Below are 17554 nucleotides of genomic sequence, written 5' to 3' on the forward strand. Positions count from 1 at the left end.
ACAATACATATTGTCACAATCCACGATACATATTGTTGCAGTTTTGTATTGCGATATATTGTGACACGATATATTGTTAAACCCCTAATATGTGCATGATTTTTACAGGCTATAGAAATATTATTTTGATGCAAACTCTGAATCAAGATGCACCAATGCTAAATTTTCATTATGTTGTAATCATTATGTTAATAATTACGTACATATATAAGTACATTTCTGAAATACATTCCTCGGATACAGTCACCTCTGATAAAAGATCACTCTAAACTGTAATGTAGACATGCATCTTCTGTAAAGCTGCTTCGAAACGATGTAAGGGAAAGATAAAAAGTAATGTAACTGTAGAAAACTAAATTTAGAAATAGTCCTTAAAAAGACACAATAAAAATTCTTAAAGCTAATTCTCTTTTTTACTTCATTCTACACTCTAAACATAAAGGTTCTTTATTGGCATTGATGGTTGAAGAACCTTTAACATCCATGTAACCTTTGCATTAAATATAAGGTTCTTAACAGCGGAAAAGGGTTCTTTAGATCATTAAAATGTGCTTCACACAAAGAAAAAAAACGTTTTGTTTTTTTAAGAACTGATCACTGAAAGTTTCTTTGGGGAACCAAAAATGGTTCTTCTTTAGCATTGCTGCAAAAACTTCCATTTGGAACCTTTATTTTTAAGAGTGTATATAAGACAGAAAAATTCCCAATGCAAGAATTGTCCTTTTGCTTTGATATTATTGTACATATGCCATTCAATGAAACTGCTGTATTGTGAAAAACTGAATAATCTGCTAGTATCTTTGAAATAGAGAAAAGGAGGGCTAGATATCTTAAACAAACCAGCCGAAAATAGTCGTGGTGTTGAATTATCAGCATTCGTCCACTGACAATAAACGGTGAAGTTAACACCCTCCACGCCGTCCAGCAATCAGACGCATCTTAAGTTAAATAAACCTCATTGTTTGACTCTGTTTCCAAAGCTTCTTGAGGGTTGAGCTTGACATTTCAACAGAGAGGGTTTTCCTGACTCACTTGCTTCCTCCTTCACTTCGGCCACACTCCAGCTTTTTTTATCACTCACACTCTTTCCCCCGCTATGTGTGCATGAGAAAGATGATATGCTTCAAACCAATTCTGATAAGTAAACATAACCGCTATTCTTTACAAACAATAAAGAAAGATAATATAATAATCTAACACAACCTGTACACAATGTTTTATTTTAAGTTTATTTCAAACTTTAAAGGTTATTGCAACAATTCTAGAATTGAGTCACCAATCTGACAAACGTTTTAGTCAGTCTCACTGTTGCCCTGTTTGCTCTCATTCTGAGCATTCTTGCCTTTGTGCCCATGTTCTCTCAACCTCATCACATTCCGCGACCTCTGCCAACAGAACGGCACTGTTTGATGATGTAAGCGCTTAATCTGTCGTTTGACTGACGGGGATCGAGGACTTCCAGGGTGAGGAGCCCGAGGTGTCCATCAGTGCCACGGATTCAAAGAGAAACTATGTGCAAATATCAACAAGAAAGAGCTAGCACAAATAAGACATCAACTACTTAACAGAATAAGACTGATTAGGAACTTGATTTATTCAGATAAAAAAAAAGCAGGAATAAGATTGTTTACAAGTCTAAATTTCGAGGTGCTCAACAAATGAAAATTGCATGACATGAGCTTGATTTGTTCGCTCAGTTGGTAAGCCTAAAATTTATAAATAAAGAGTAATACACAGAATTGTTAAATGTCTTCATGCAATCTAACTAAACTGTACACAGACAAGATTATATTGTCTTTAACTGAATTAGAACTACACTTAATTTAGTGTAAAAAAAAGAAAAAAAGAAATGCGAGATGTAAACTAATTGTGATAAAAATTTCAGATATGTCAGATTTAAACTCTCAATTACAAGTTTATACCTTGCAATCGCAAGATATAAACTTGCAGTTGCATGAAACTCAGAACTTTGAGAAAGTCAAAATTGTGCAATATAAACTCACAATTGCAAAAAATTTAATCAGAATTGCGAGAAATAAACTCGCAATTGCAAGAAAAAAAGATATAAACTTGCATTTCCGAGAAAAAAATGCTTGAACTGAGATAAGTTGCAAATACCTTTTTTTTAATGTTCTTATTCCATGGCGGAAACAAGCTTCCATAGTATTTAGCACAACAAGCAATTTCTCGTTTAATTAATAGCTTGTTGGGGTGACATAAGCCTAACTCCAATTTATGTAAATGGGGCATTTCTTAAAAAAAAAAAAAAAAAATCTCTAAAATATAAATTAAAAGTGGTTTTAAAAGACCCTGTAGTAAATTCGAATGGGATTTGAGAGTATTTGTATAGGAAACTAGTATACTAACTTCATGTAATAAACGTTTACTTTGTTTACTTTAAAGGCCCCGATATTCTTCAAGCAAAATCGAAGAACGATCTGGTGTGACGTCATTTCGAACAAAATTTAGCAAAAACGAAGTTTGTTTTGTGTTCGTTTCGGGAGTTCGAAACAGCTTGCCAAACCGAACTTTCCTGGTAAACACCTGCGAACTACCATTGGTCCGTGGTGATGACATATTAGGTAGGTGTGGCTCTGAGGCTCCGCCTTCTTTGACGTGAAAATCTTCGGCAGTTAATTTCTGTTCAGTCCATCAAGGTCAGACATCCGCGGGTAAAAACACGAAAACACTGTAGAGCCATTTTATAGTAGAAACTGAAGTTGTAATTATAATTGAAAGAGACGCTGACACTGTTTTTCATGTTTAATATTGTAAAGCTACTTGCAGTTTAAACAATCTATTGTATAAAGTGCTATATAAATAAACGTGACGTGACGTGATTTGGTCACTAGACCATCTCTGGAGTTCACCACATGACAGAAGTCACATTAGAGCCACATAAAGTTGGAAACTGATTAAAAATAGCGAGTGTTTCCTCAAGCGGCCTGGTCCCAAGAGCGGCTCGGCAGATGCAGTGCTGATGCGGAAGTCAAGACAGGGGCTATCATGGGGCCGTTTCTGAGAGGGGCCCCCAGAGGGGCCGAGCTCCCCTGCTTCTCAGTAGGAGCTAATGAATATGAACAGACAGAGGGCATATTGCCCAGTGTCTGTCTTGGCCTGTTTACCACAAAACTAATAGGACTCAGCTTTAAGGAAGAGGAACCCAAGGGAACCCATCTCCCTCCTGAGAGTGATTCAAGCACAACATATAGAAACTGAGAACTAAGGATGATATGAGAAAAAGAGGAATAAAGGTGGAAAATAAAATAAAACATACCGCCTTTATATTTGAAGTTTTTTCTGCCTCCTAATTATCACAAGCTTACGAAAGCCACGTTACAAAGGAAGTAAAATCGCAGACAAAATCAGGCAACAATTAGCCAACCGAGACCAATCAATGCAACAACAAATTAAAGGTCTTGTAAAAACATTGCCTGCAACAAAATGCTTTCATTGTTCCAGAGGTGTGAATGACAGAAAGCCTGTTAACTGTGCATTACATTATAGCCTTTGCTTAATTTAAAGGGACAGTTCACCTGAAAATTACAATTGTGCCATAATTTATTCACCCTCATGTTGTTTCTAACCTGTACTTAGTTTAGATTATTCTGTAAAAAAAAAAAAAAAAAAATGAATCAATGAATGAGGAATGATGAAAGCAGTCCTTTTTACACTATATTCCATGTCTCCTGAAGCCTTATGACTGAAAGTTAAGTCAGGATGACAGGATTTTCATTTTTGTGGGTACTATTCCTTTAAAGGAGAACTTCGGTCAATTTTAACATTGAGCTCATTTTTTGGTACATTTGGAGTGCTGTCAGTACAGAGAACAACGACCAAAGTAGTCGATTGCCGAGTTCACGCGCATGGGTTTAGTTACCTATGATCACGCGCGTGAACTCGGCAATCGACTACTTTGGACTTCAACCGAAAACAGGATGTAAACACAGGTATTTGCGCTGGCTTAAATAACATCATTTTTATACATATCTTTCTCATCTACTGCAGTCAGATTCACTCGTGTTCACTCTGAAGGAATCACTCACATTTTCTGTGCACTTGTAATGACACATCAAGGATGTTAAGAGGCTTAAAGCAGGTTTAGTACTTGCCCCATTGAAGTCAACAGGGTGCAAATTTTAAAAATAGAATAACTCGGTGTAGGCAACACCGATTTTTGTCTTTGTTCTCTGTACTGACAGCACTCCAAATTTACAAAAAAATTAGCTCAATGTTAAAATTGACCGGAGCTCTCCTTTAAAGTGCCTCTATTATGCTATTTTAAAGGTTCCTAATTTTGTTTTGAAGGTCTCCTACCATAAGTTTACATGCATTCAAGGTCAAAAACACTTTAATTTTCTTATAATATACATTGCAGCATGAGCTCTTTTCTCACAGTGTCTGAAACGGTTCGATCAAGGATTCAGTTCCTCTAAACACCTGCTTTCAGAGAGATACTCTGTTCTGATTGGTCAGATGGACCAGTCTGTAGTGATTGGTCTGCCGCTTACATCATGTGTCGTAAATGACTGAATTTCAATTCTAGAGGCTTCCTTACTACACTTGTATATAGAGTAATGCAAACACTTACGAAGGCGTCGACTGTTCACGGGCAGCCAATGAAGACAATAGGCTGCCATAATGCGATTTTTTTTACAAACGGTAGGTTCGAGCAGGAAGTAAAACTGGAATTACTGACGACTTGTTTCAGGCAAGTCTGGAAGTGTTCTTTCTTTTGGAAGACAAAACTCAATTTATCCTGCACTTTGATCTTTGAAATATGCAGACCTTTTACATTCACAAACAGCAACATAACACACTATAGTCCCTTTCACACAGAGATTCCGGATAATACACTGATAACGTGTCCCGGGATTTGTCCTAGGATTGTTTGCTTTTGGTTCATTCACACTGCCAGTGATTTTATGGAATATGTGGGTGCGTTCAAACACATCCCGTAAATATCCAGTAAAAACTAAGTCGAGAAACCACGCATTTTTTTTACTGATTTGATCATAAACTAGCGCATTGCATAAAGTTCCACTAAGCCCTACGACACACCCCTTATGCCATTGGTCCTGCCTTTTGTTCACAGAGGGCACGTTCCAGGACTGATCTCAGCAATGTTACTAGGTTTCCGGGACGTGTTGGAGTTCACATAGAAGGATCCCTAGAAATGTTATGGCAATTTTCTGGGATGAATGTGAAAGGGGCTTATTTCAAAGGGAATAATATCCAAAAAAGCATAATAGAAGCACTTTAAAGTCATAAATATTGGATAAATGTTCATAATCATTAAAACGTTCATGATCATAAGAACAACAGACAAATAGCTAAACAAATTGTAACCAACCTGGGGTGTGGATCCATCAAACCCTTCCTTACGGATGACCGTCTGGATGGACTTCAGGAGAGCATGATAGGGTGATGGTAACGGACTGAGAGAACATGAGAGAAGAACAAAACTTTAGATGTTAGAGAGACCTAAAGCTAGTCAAAGTAACCATCCAAAAAAACACTAGCAATGGACACTTCATGGAGACTTTGACATAACTTTGGCATGAATGCAACTTAGCAGATCAAATAATTATTATAAAATCTCCATCATCAATGTGCACATTACCATAAAGACATTTATAATGTTACAAAAGATTTCTATTTAAATAAAGGTTGGAAATAAATGTTCTATTCATCAAAGAATCCTGAAAAAAAAATATATCACAGCTTCCACAAAAATATAAAGCTTTTTTCAACATTGATAATAATAATAATAATAATAATAATAATAATAATAAATGTTTCTTGAGCTGCAAATAATCATATTAGAATGATTTCTGAAGGATCATGTGAGACTGAAGACTGGAGGAATGATGCTGAAAATTCAGCTTTTTAATCAATGTGTCAAATTAAATTTTAAAATATATTCGAATAGAAAACTGTTTTATTTTAAATTGCAATAATATTTCTGAATATTCAGAATTATTTACTATATTTTTGATCAAATATATTTACTGTATTTTTGATCAAATAAATGCAGCTTTGTTAAGAATAAGAGACTTATTTTAAAAACACTTACCGACCAAAACATTTAGAAATGAAGTGTAAGTGTAAAATGCAATCCCTTTATCATAAGAAAAGTTTAAAAGTTGCAACGGTGCATGTGCAAGCAAAAGAGTGCTTCAATCTATCTGTTATTTTACTTATTTTCATGCAAGGGTTTATAAGAGCTTGAATGTGAATGATTATGATTATGGCTTCAGGTCGAAAGTTGATGATACTTGTGTACACTTCAATTAAAACCACTCACGGCTGTGGCATATGCTGCCAACATAAAGCGGGATTTGCTTCGGTATCACAAAAGCCTGTTGACATCGGCAGTAACCCTGGCAACCAACCGGTACATGTAGATGCAAGGAAATACATCACTAATTAAATCAAATGAAATGAAATGAAATTAATTAAACACTTTGGCACCTCCGTCAGCTCGGGGCGCTCCCCCTGAGGTCTGCGGTGAGTCTGAGTGTGCGGTGTTAACGGGACAGTGCTTCTGATCCCAGTGACACAGCGCTTCTATGTTAAATCAGGGGTGAGATGTGCAACTCCTAACAAGGAAGGTCAAAACAGTTGACCTGCTCTAAGTTGCACATTCTGTCTTTACTTTTTAGACCCTCTAGTTACACTTTAAATTGCAAGAATGAAAATGCATTAGATGTCACCAAACCAGGTGGCATTTATTTGAAGGAAGGTTAGCATATTTGGCACATCTTTCAAGCAAAACATGTTACAAAAATAAGTATATATATTAAGTTTAAAATGATTGAACAATAGACACACTACACTGTTGAAAGTAAAGATTAGTAAAGTAGTAAAGTTTGGGGTCATTAAGATAAAAAAAACACCACGTATTTTTAACAGTAGTGCATACTATTCAAAATGAAGACAAACGTATTTGAACACTTGTTTGTTGACTAATGTTAAAATGTCTTTTCTCTGTGTGAACTTACATACAGTACATATACTGTACTGTACTGTATGTATACTAACACACGCACACACAGAAAACTCTTTCATTCTGTCACTTCAGTAAATCATTTCAGGCTTTCCCTCTCATTCTGGCTCACGACATGTTGTAATGACCACACTGTGCCACTCTGCATGAAGCTATGATAGCCATTAATTACTCAAAGATTGAGAACTGGATCTAAAACAGCCACCTCCAGGCCCGTCACTGCCTTTCAGTTGTTTAAAAGGACTCACTCAAACACAGCATCTATTGCATAATGCCAACAAATGTCCACAGAAACTCACTCTGATATTGAATTGAGTCCTTCAGTAAAAAAAAAAAAAAAAAAAAAAAAACCAGACTTTTAAAACCAGAAATGATATTTGCATTTGATAAAAGCACTTGAATTAAATATTGTGAGTTCTTTGCGTCGTAAAGATGTTTATCGTGATTTTAGAAGTGGGACTACCGTTCTAGTAACTCTAGTAATTTTTGCATCTGTGAAATATCATGTGAAAGTTACAGGGTTTATCAGCTTTACATGGCTAAGATATGACTAGAAATGCTGGATTATAACTGCACAGAAAAAAAAGCAGTTTTATGACAGTCTCATGCTAACTCCTTACAAAACCATATGTGAAATATTATTACAATTTAAAATAACTGTTCTCTATTTTAAGATATTTTAACATGTAATTTATTCCTGTGATGTCAAAGCTGAATTTTCAGCATCATTACTCCAGTCTTCAGTGTCACATGATCCTTCAGAAATCATTATAATATGATGATTTGCTGCTCAAGAAACATTTCTTATTATTATCAATGGTTAAAACAGTTGTTCTGCTTAATATTTATCATGCTTAGTGTGTGACGTTTTTTTCAGGATTCTTGAATAGAAAGTTCTAAACTAAAGCATATCAATAGCATTTATTTGAAATGGAAATCTTTTGTAACATTATACATTTAGTCACTTTTGATCAATTTAATTTCTTTTAGATTTTTTTTTTTACTGAACCCAAACTTTTGAACAATAGGGAACAATTTCACGCTCTGATCCCAACTGACTGATTTGCTCCTTAATGGGGTGAAACACGTGTTTCCCTCTTTTGATTAAGACCTGGAGATGTGGGGGTGGTGGTAATCAAAAGAAGACCCGCCCCCATTGTGTCTGAGACACAGAGACCGCAGCAGCCCAGCGGAGCGTGATCGCTTAAGGTGCCGTCCGTGGAGGATAAAGGCCGACAGGTGAGCTAATTAAGATCACAGTGATGTGAGCGCGAGGGGGACCAGAGGTAGCATCCGTCTTAAACAACAGGCTCCGCTTTCACCTGGAGAGCAATTTGTGCCAATTACGCCACGTAGTGAAACGGAGCGATTTAACAGTCTGGAAACGGCATGGGGCTTTTTATTCTATGAGCTGTGAAACACAGTAAGACAATGAGGGGTTTTTTTGTATCTCAAGACATTTAGTAGTCGTTTAAGCTTGCTGATTAATTGATTTCTCCGAAATGGATATGAAGCAGTTTTCGACATCAGTCCCAATCGGTGCGTTATAGCAAAATTACCAACATAGGCTCATTGCAAAATGTGCCTCTACCATCATTTTCAGACAAACTCCAAAAACGTACCTATACATACAATTCACAACAGTTTCCTTCTGAAATAATCATTAGAGGCAGTAAAACAATGCTTATCCTTTTTCACACAAATTATGATTACGGGGTAGATTATCGATCAATTAAGAATTTTCATGCAGTTCCCTGCGCAATAAAGTTATGACCGGGCTTGACATAAACTTTTTTTGCTCACCAGCCACTGTGGCTAGTGGTTTTCCAAAGTTGGGGGAAAAACTGCCATTTAGATATTTTTTTATATTATCTCATCATTTTAAAGCAGGTATATTAGGCTGCTGTCACTTTAAGACCTGATGCATGGATCCATTATGCTGTATGCATTTTCTTTCTCAACTCTGATTACATTCACTTAAAACATAACTGACTATGTTTACGTGAATACTCACCAAGACCGGCATGTTTGAGTGTGAGCACAAAAATCTGCAGTAATGAGTACAATTATGCACAATACACGCACTCCCCACCGAAATTCAAGCCCTGTATCACCAACAACATTCATTTGGAGCAAATTAAACAAGTGAGTAAAGAGAGGTGGGTTTGTGTTTCAACTCACTGTTGGAGAGATGAGAGAACGAGAAAGCACAGCTGGTATTGTGTATATATTCTTCAGAAAATTTGTATTATAAGCGTTTTAGTATTGATATGTACACATTGCACTTATTTTATTATTTCAGATGCATTTTTTAAAGACTACAATTGAAAAATGTATATATTATATATAAAATTCAACCCGCCAAAGTGGCGAGTCGGAGTTACTGTTACACGCCACTGCTGAAATCCAACTGCATTTGGTGGGTTGGCAGGTGTTAATGTCAAGCCCTGGTTATTACCTGGTTACGCATGATTTATAAGCTGACACATTTGACATTTGCAACACATAATCAGCTCCATATGTATGGCTTTTCTGACATAGTAAACTTGCTTATTAACTTACCTGGTAACGCATTGCAAGGGCTCTCATATGAGTCCCGTGAAACACCAGTCACGATAAAAGAGTTCAAAGACTCAAGCTAAAATGGCATTGTTGCTTCAGCATTTTTATATATTTGTATGCATTTTTAGTATTTAGTGTAGGTGGCACGTCATTTTCAAATGCGATTAACCTTCATTTAATTTCCAAGCTGCCGCAATACGGACAGCGACCAACGTAATACCATTTTCAACATTCACACAAAACATGCAACTGAATATAATTTTGCGAAAATGTAGCCACTGGCACGTTTTTCCAATGAGCCTGGGTTGGAAATTACATGACGAATAGAAATTCTTCATCAAATATATGTAGGAATAACGTCTATTGGTGTTCCTATGGTACGAAAACACATCTAAAAGGCGTTCTAAAAGAGCTAATGGCTAAAAGCTTTATGATTGCATTATAACACGTCATAAAATCGTAATAAACTGAACATGGAGGAAGGAATGACAGCAAAATTCCAAAAGCAACACCTACGCAGGCCTCGGCATCCATCATGTTGCTACCACGGCACAAGCTGTTCTGCGGACACAGTATCGCCACACAGGAACACATTTACGGATGCGAGTAAACATAGGCTTGGGAACACGGCCCCTTCACTATGGTGCTGTTATGCAGATAAACAATTAGAAGACCTCTCTGTTTGCGGACATAAAAAGCAGAGAGAGGCTCCATGAAGCAGGGGCTCCAGATTGATTTGTTTGCTCTGTGGCCATGCCATAGACTTTAATGCAACCAAAGCTCCTGCCTCCTCTACACGGGCACCCCTCGCAACCATAAAACAACCACATTGCAAACACCATTGAAGACTCAACCCTGTCTCTAGCAGAGCTCGCAAAGACCTGGAAGTACAGAGACGTTTTTACGAAAACTTTTATTAGGCTGAACACCCATCATAAAATTAAATTGCAGACGTGTTCCTCAGAAACATGACATCAGTATTGAGAAAGCATTTTCTTCTTGGAGATATGTGACGAATACTTAGCGCACTTATCATACTAGAAGTAAGGACATATATGAAAGATAAGTGCAAAAGGCTGTGTGTGTGTTCAGGTATAATGTTTGGTTAAGCTGTCCCTAATCATAAGCATTCTTTTATGAACTTTCATGAGTAATAATAAAAGCACTGTCAGAGCAATTTAGATATTTACGCAAGACAGGCAGATCCATTTAAAGTTGAATGTTGAATATTCCTACTTGATCCTTTTAAACTTCAGACCACATAGCGCTCCGTTGTCTGATGCTCTGAAGATGACATATATATATATATATATATATATATATATATATATATATATATATATATATATATATATATATACACACTGCCATTAAAAAGTTTGGGGTCAATACAATAGAAAATAGTTATTTTAAAATTGTAATAAACTTTCCAAATTTTTCACAAAATGTTTGTATTCTTGATCAATAAATGCAGCAATAAAAAACAATAAAAAATCAATAAAATTCATAAACAAATCTTGCAGTCCCCAAGCTTTTAAATGGCAGCCTACATCTTGGCAAACACAATGTCAATGCTTTTCAAAGCTGGTATATTCCTGGAATAAATCACATTTCAGGTTCTCTTATTTTGAATATTGGCCATACCTAAACATACATTTTGATACTCAACATAGATATTCAAGCAGACTAGTATTAGATTATAATCTCAAAGATGGTGACGTCCATGTGAGCATCCCTATGCCCTATTGACGAAGGTCAGAGCCCTTGAAGTGGGGACTTTGGAGGGAGCAGGGCACTTGTCTGTCATAATGAAGCCATTTGGAACGCACTTGGTGAAGGAAGCAATGAAAGAACATGTAATTTCCTCATTAGCTTCCCATGGAATGTTACCACGACAAAGCTAGGCAGCGACAACAGGAATAACTTATCTTTGCTGTTAATATGATACATATAAGTGTATAGTGAAAATTATAAAATATGTAAAGAAAATTTAAAAAATGCTTTATGTGTGTGTGTTTCCAATCTGCTCTTAACTTTATAAGCATTAAACACATTTCTTAGCTAGTACATTTTTTTAAACATAAATGTTTAGTTCACCCAAAAATGAAAGTTCTGTCATTAATTACTCACCCTGATGTCGTTCCAAACCCGCAAGACTTTCGTTCATCTTCGGAACACCAATGAAGATAATCATTTTTGATGAAATCTGAGAGCTTCCTGTCCCTCCATTGACAGCTAAAAAACTACCACTTTAAAGCCTCAAAATGTTCATAAAGAGATCATAAAACTAAATCCATATGAATTAAGCAGTTAGTCCAAATTTTCTGAACAGACTCAATTGCTTTATATGATGAACATATTTAATTTAGGCTTTTATTCACGTTTAAATATTGATCAGCTAACATAAACAGAAGCTCAAGCGAGCCTACTTGACGAGTGACAACAAACCTCATTGGTTCTTTCTGAAGCTCAAATGTGTCGTGACACGAGGGTGAGTGATTAATGACAGAATTTCGAAATTTAGAAACTATCCCTTTAATATGAATTGCATGATGAAAATGTGTGTAATATATCACAACAAAACAACTTTGAATTATTCTGTTTATTCGTTAACTCCAACTCTACCAACATACAGTATCTGGATTTAAAATGAATTGCGAGGACTTGTCTCCTTGGGTCACGTGACCATGAACGATTCAATTACTTCCTTAAATGACTTCCTTGAAGTGACCATCGCACGATCCTCGCTAACGCACTTGTGGAAGGGCCCTTCATGAAGAGATTCAGCTACTCATTTTCATTTGGAAAGCCCTACAAATGGTGTCCCCTTCCCGAAGTAGCCTTTCAAGGGTGCAAAAACGCATTTTGGAATTTGCCCCATAAAATCATGCGTAGAACACAAAACTGATGTGAGCCTCTCCAGTGGAGAACAGTGACTGGATCTAAAACCTTCAGATGACACACAGCTCATATCTCCATCGAGGCTACCGAAAATACACCGGTTCCGTTCACACAGATCAGGTTTTCTGAGAATGCAGTTGTGAGTCCTGAAATTGTACAGGTGTGAGTTTGGTTACAGGATGTGGTTGTCACTCCCGTAAATAACCTTAGCTGTGTGTGAATGTAACAGTATTAAGGACTAAAACACCTAGGACTGACAGCCATATTCTTCTGGTTGTGTGAACGTGGCCTTAGTTACCTTGATCCTGTGGTTACTGGTGTTTCCTGTAGCTGATAAAAACTGTGGCATTTGGCTGTTTGCCGTAGCTCAGGTTCCATGGTCTTGGATACGTCATAGTAATGACCAAACCTCAATGAGGACGCCAATGCAGTCTGTAAAAAAAGAAAGAAAAACTTTATTTTCTAGTGGTTTATTTTAAAATAGTATAAAATTGTTATTGATTAGTAAACATGTTGACTTGCAATTTTATTACACTGTAAAAAGTAATCAACTTTTTGAGGAAACCCGTTGCCTTAAAATTAAGTAAATAAACTTCATGCTTAATCGGAAAAATTAAGTAATATGGAATTGTCAAGTTCACATAACTTAATTTTTTCACATAACTTAATTTTTCATTTATTTACTTAATTTTAAAGGCAACGGGTTTACTTAATTTTTTTAAGTAAGTGAACTGAACAGTTTTTACATGGTGGAACCCTCACTGATGTAAGTGACGTGAAGTTATTTACCATTTTCCCCTGAAATGATTGTAAAGCATTTTAGGTGTACAATACTGTGTTGAACTGTAAGAAACCCAGATGATTCGTTAAGCCATTGAGAACATAATGACACTTAGGCTTAGAAAAACACAGTTGTACGCAGACAGACGTATTCCGGAGGTTGTGAGGGGGTCTGGATTTTTTGGAGTTTCTAACGAGCAGTGAGGTGAGCCCCTAATCTTCTCCTGATCTGGATCAGCAACTCTTATGTGTTCCAGCACCACCTTCGGAAACTGACGGCTTGGCGCTCAACCTCGTTTAGTGGGCAGGTCGGGTCGACCCCTTTAATGTTACGGGATGGGTTTTGACTGACTGAACTTTGATCTGGTGTCTCCATTGAGAACGCGAAACGAGGGGGACGCTCAATGTTAGGATGCAAATCCCTTACTAGATTTACTGGTGCTTTGTGAAGAGGACAGAGGTATGATAAAGGTTAAGGAGGGTAAGTATCCCCTCTGAGACAGGGAGGAAGAAAGGGTGATGGGGGGAAGAGGAAGGAGAGGACGAAATAAGAAAATAAGACTGGAAAAATCCAATGAGAAGCAGAGGGAAGAAAGTCAGGGAAGAGAAAGAGCAGAGTTGTACCTTACTCTTAAAGTTTGGGGTCAGGACGATTTTTTTAATGTTTTTCAAAGAAGTCTCTTATGCTCATCAAGGCTGCATTTATTATTGATCAAAAATACAGCAAAAACACTAATACTGTGAAATATTATTACAATTTAAATGTATATTGAAATAGCAAACAGTTACTTTAAAATGTAATTTATTCATGTGATGGCAAAGCTGAATTTTCAGCATCATTACGCCATCATTCTAATATGCTGAATTGCTATCAATGGTGAAAACAGTTCAGCTATTTAATTTTTCGGAGGAAACAGTGGTAGTTTTTTTTTTCAGGATTCTTTGATGAATGGAAAGAATATCCAATGAGAAGGAGGGTGTGTGTGTGTGGGGGGGAGACAGGGAAGAGAAAAAGCAAAAGTTGTCAGAAAACACAGACAGAAAGAGTTAAATCTTTGGGGACTCACTGGTGTCCCCCTAATCTCCATAGCAATCTGGATTATGGGCTGGTGGGAGCGGTCTTTTCTCTGAACGGAAGAAAGAGGCGCACGGGGACGCCACGGCGAGGGCTGTGAAGGGATTTGGGGGTGCTGGAAGCTGCTGTTCCATTGTAAAAGGCTTGAGGCTGAATAGAACCACCATGTCCTCCTGTCTCCTCGGGTTTTAAGTCCACCTATAACCAGTTAAGCGTGAGTAATCCACCTAAACTGTGAATGAGAACAGCGAAAGCCCATTCACAGTGCTGGGTGGGTAGGAATTGATATATTTATTATAGGACACTATTTTTCCCAACCCCCCTTTCCTTAGCCGGTATAAAAGTAGTTGGTCGCAACCCAAAAATGAGTCACAGGTTCATACATGTTCTGATAGGGTTGCAGAATGCAGGGATAAAACAATGCTAAATGGTAAATGCAAATAGGAAAATGCAACTAACTAACCTTAAAATCTTGCATTGGCAGGGTGGTAAAATAAAGAGGCTTGTCAATTTTTAAAAGGGAAGACAAAATTATTCACATTGCTTTGGTTGTTGATATCAAAAGTTGTGTGTCCAATCAAACTATATGGCATTTTGGCATAAAAGCTAGACAAATAAGACAAATGTTATATGGACAGGTTGTGTGGCATGCATTCATTCTCAAAAAAAACTTTCCGAATTTTAGATAAGACCCACCCTCTCCACTTTTTGAAAAGTTTGATTGATTCACCAGAATGATTGACAATAAGGAGGACCAATAGTATAGGTGATCCACCCGGAAGTAAAAAATCCTCCGCTATACCTTTAAGAAAACTATGCAAAGTAAAAGAAACGAGACTTCTTCAAATCCATATTAGCAACGAAGAATAACATTGTGCCAACCATAATGCATTTGTACATTTTGAAAATTATAATGCATTTGCATGTATTATAATTTTATTTTACATTAGACATCTAATGTGAACCTGAAGCGAAACCAATTGAGAACCTCTTCTTTATAAATAGGGCTGTCAATTTAAAACATAATTTTAGCAAATGCCATCTAATACGTTTATGTCAGTGTGTGTGTGGTTGATTTCTCAGTGTTTTACTGAATAAAGGCACTTCTCAACAGATCTTTTACCTGAACTCTGGGTTGGTTCTGGTAGCGCCAGGCGATTTTCATTGTGTCTGGATTCTCTGGGTCGCTCGGTTGAGGTTGACCCTCATTGATTTTCAGGCTGGCAACTTCATCCATAATTGGAGAAGGGAGTTCCTATTAAGAAAATAAATTTAATAATAAATTTAATAAAATCTAATAAAAAACAACATTAGTTAAAGTCACCATGAAATGAAAATGGACCATTCTTATTTCATTATGGAACATTGCAGTATTTATTATTAATTATTTATCCGTGCACATCATAATTTGTGTCCTCGTTATCTTTAATTGAAATAACTTCCCCTCCCTCTTGCAGTGACATGATATTACTGGCGCGAGGGTGGGACAACCTGTCACTCACATGAGATCGACCATAGCAAACCACAACCAATCAATTCCTAATGGACAGAATCAAGTCCTGCCCAACATTTTGTTTCTCTCTTTGAAAAATTTATATATTTTAGACACAGAAGAACATGAAAAAGCAAAAAATAAAAATCCACTATAACAGACTTCTAAAATGTTTATCCTATTTTACATTTGACAAATGCAATCTGAATATGGCAAGACATCTTGTTCCTGACCTTAAAGGAGAACTCTGGTCAATTTAAACATTGAGCTCATTTTTTTGTAAATTTGGAGTGCTGTCAATACAGAGAACAACGACAAAAATCGGTGTTGCCTACACCATGTTATCCTCTGTTTAAAATTTGCACCCTGTTGACTTAAATGGGGCAAGTTTTAGCCTCTTAACATCCTTGATGTGTCATTACAAGTGCACAGCTAATGTGAGTGATTCCTTCAGAGTGATCACGGGTGAATCTGACTGCAGTAGATGAAAGAAATGGATAAAAATTATGTTATTTCAGTCAGCGCACATACCTGTATTTTCTTCCTGTTTTCGTTCGAAGTCCATAGTAATCAATTGTCGAGTTCACGCGCGTGATCATAGGTAACTAAACCTATGCGTGTGAACTCGACAATCGATTACTATGGGCTTCGACCGAAAACAGGAAGAAAATACAGGTATGTGCGCTGGCTGAAATAACATAATTTTTATTCATATCTTTCACATCTACTGCAGTCAGATTCACCCGTGATCACTCTGAAGGAATCACTCAACATGGCTGTGCACTTGTATTGACACATCAAGGATGTTAAGAGGCTAAAAGCAGGTTTAAAACTTGCCCCATTGAAGTCAACAGGGTGCAAATTTTAAAAAGAGGATAACACGGTGTAGGCAACACCGATTTTTGCCGTTGTTCTCTGTATTGACAGCACTCCAAATTTACAAAAAAATTAGCTCAATGTTAAAATTGACCGGAGTTCTCCTTTAAAAGCTTTATAGAGGGATTCAAAACTGAAAAAAAAAAATCCCATTTTTTAAACCAAAAATAAAAAAAAAGCATTAATCAACCAGTTCATTAACTAAATTGCAACATATTTTTATATTTGACAAATATTCAATATTCAAATATTCTATCTATTTTACACTGTATCTAGATAGACTAAAGTTTATTGTTGTTTATTTGTTGTTTAAGCCACTGTCTTGGCCAGTGCTCACCTGTGAAAAGGGAAATAAATGTCAAGTGACCCGTTTTAACAAGGCCAAAAGTATGAACAAACACATCAAAATTGTGCAAGCAGAAGCTGTTGTTTAAACAACAGGGTTGATACTGTCGTTAATGCCAAAAAATGCCAAAATGAAGGTGGGAACTGTCTCCCTTAGGGGAAAATTCATACAGACACTGCAATAACAAAAAACAGAGACTGTTTCACAAATAACAGCTCAATGCAGGAACGGTCTGAAGGGCAACAACAGGCCCTCATTAAGCTTGTGTTAACTGGGGGCCAATCAGGGGCCAGCGAGAGAGGAACTCCTGTCCACTGTCATTAAGGTGAGACTCGTTAACGTTCACAGGTAACTCCCTGAGCTCCCACACAAAAACATTCATGTATCAGTCTGGGAAAGCTTACATGGGGAAGGAGATGAGAGAGAAAACACTCCCTATGCTTGGAATGGAATATTAGTGTACTGCCTAAAGCACAAAGTACACTACACATTGAGAACTGCCTAGCATGCTTT

General features: G+C 36.8%; 1 protein-coding gene across 3 annotated transcripts in view; it reads right to left on the reverse strand.

Moving 5' to 3' along the window:
* Positions 1–17554, reverse strand: part of elp4 (elongator acetyltransferase complex subunit 4) — a 65822-nt gene that overhangs the window by 41157 nt on the left and 7111 nt on the right. For all 3 annotated transcript variants that reach the window (XM_081355664.1, XM_081355665.1, XM_081355666.1), the window contains exons 4-6: positions 15451–15582; positions 12771–12904; positions 5354–5438 (exon numbers count right to left, since the gene is read on the reverse strand). In XM_081355664.1, the coding sequence (XP_081211790.1) occupies positions 5354–5438; positions 12771–12904; positions 15451–15582 (351 nt within the window). The remainder of the gene's footprint in view (positions 1–5353; positions 5439–12770; positions 12905–15450; positions 15583–17554) is intronic.

Source organism: Scardinius erythrophthalmus, assembly GCF_964197995.2.
Source record: "Scardinius erythrophthalmus genome assembly, chromosome: 2".
Classification (NCBI taxonomy): domain Eukaryota; kingdom Metazoa; phylum Chordata; class Actinopteri; order Cypriniformes; family Leuciscidae; genus Scardinius; species Scardinius erythrophthalmus.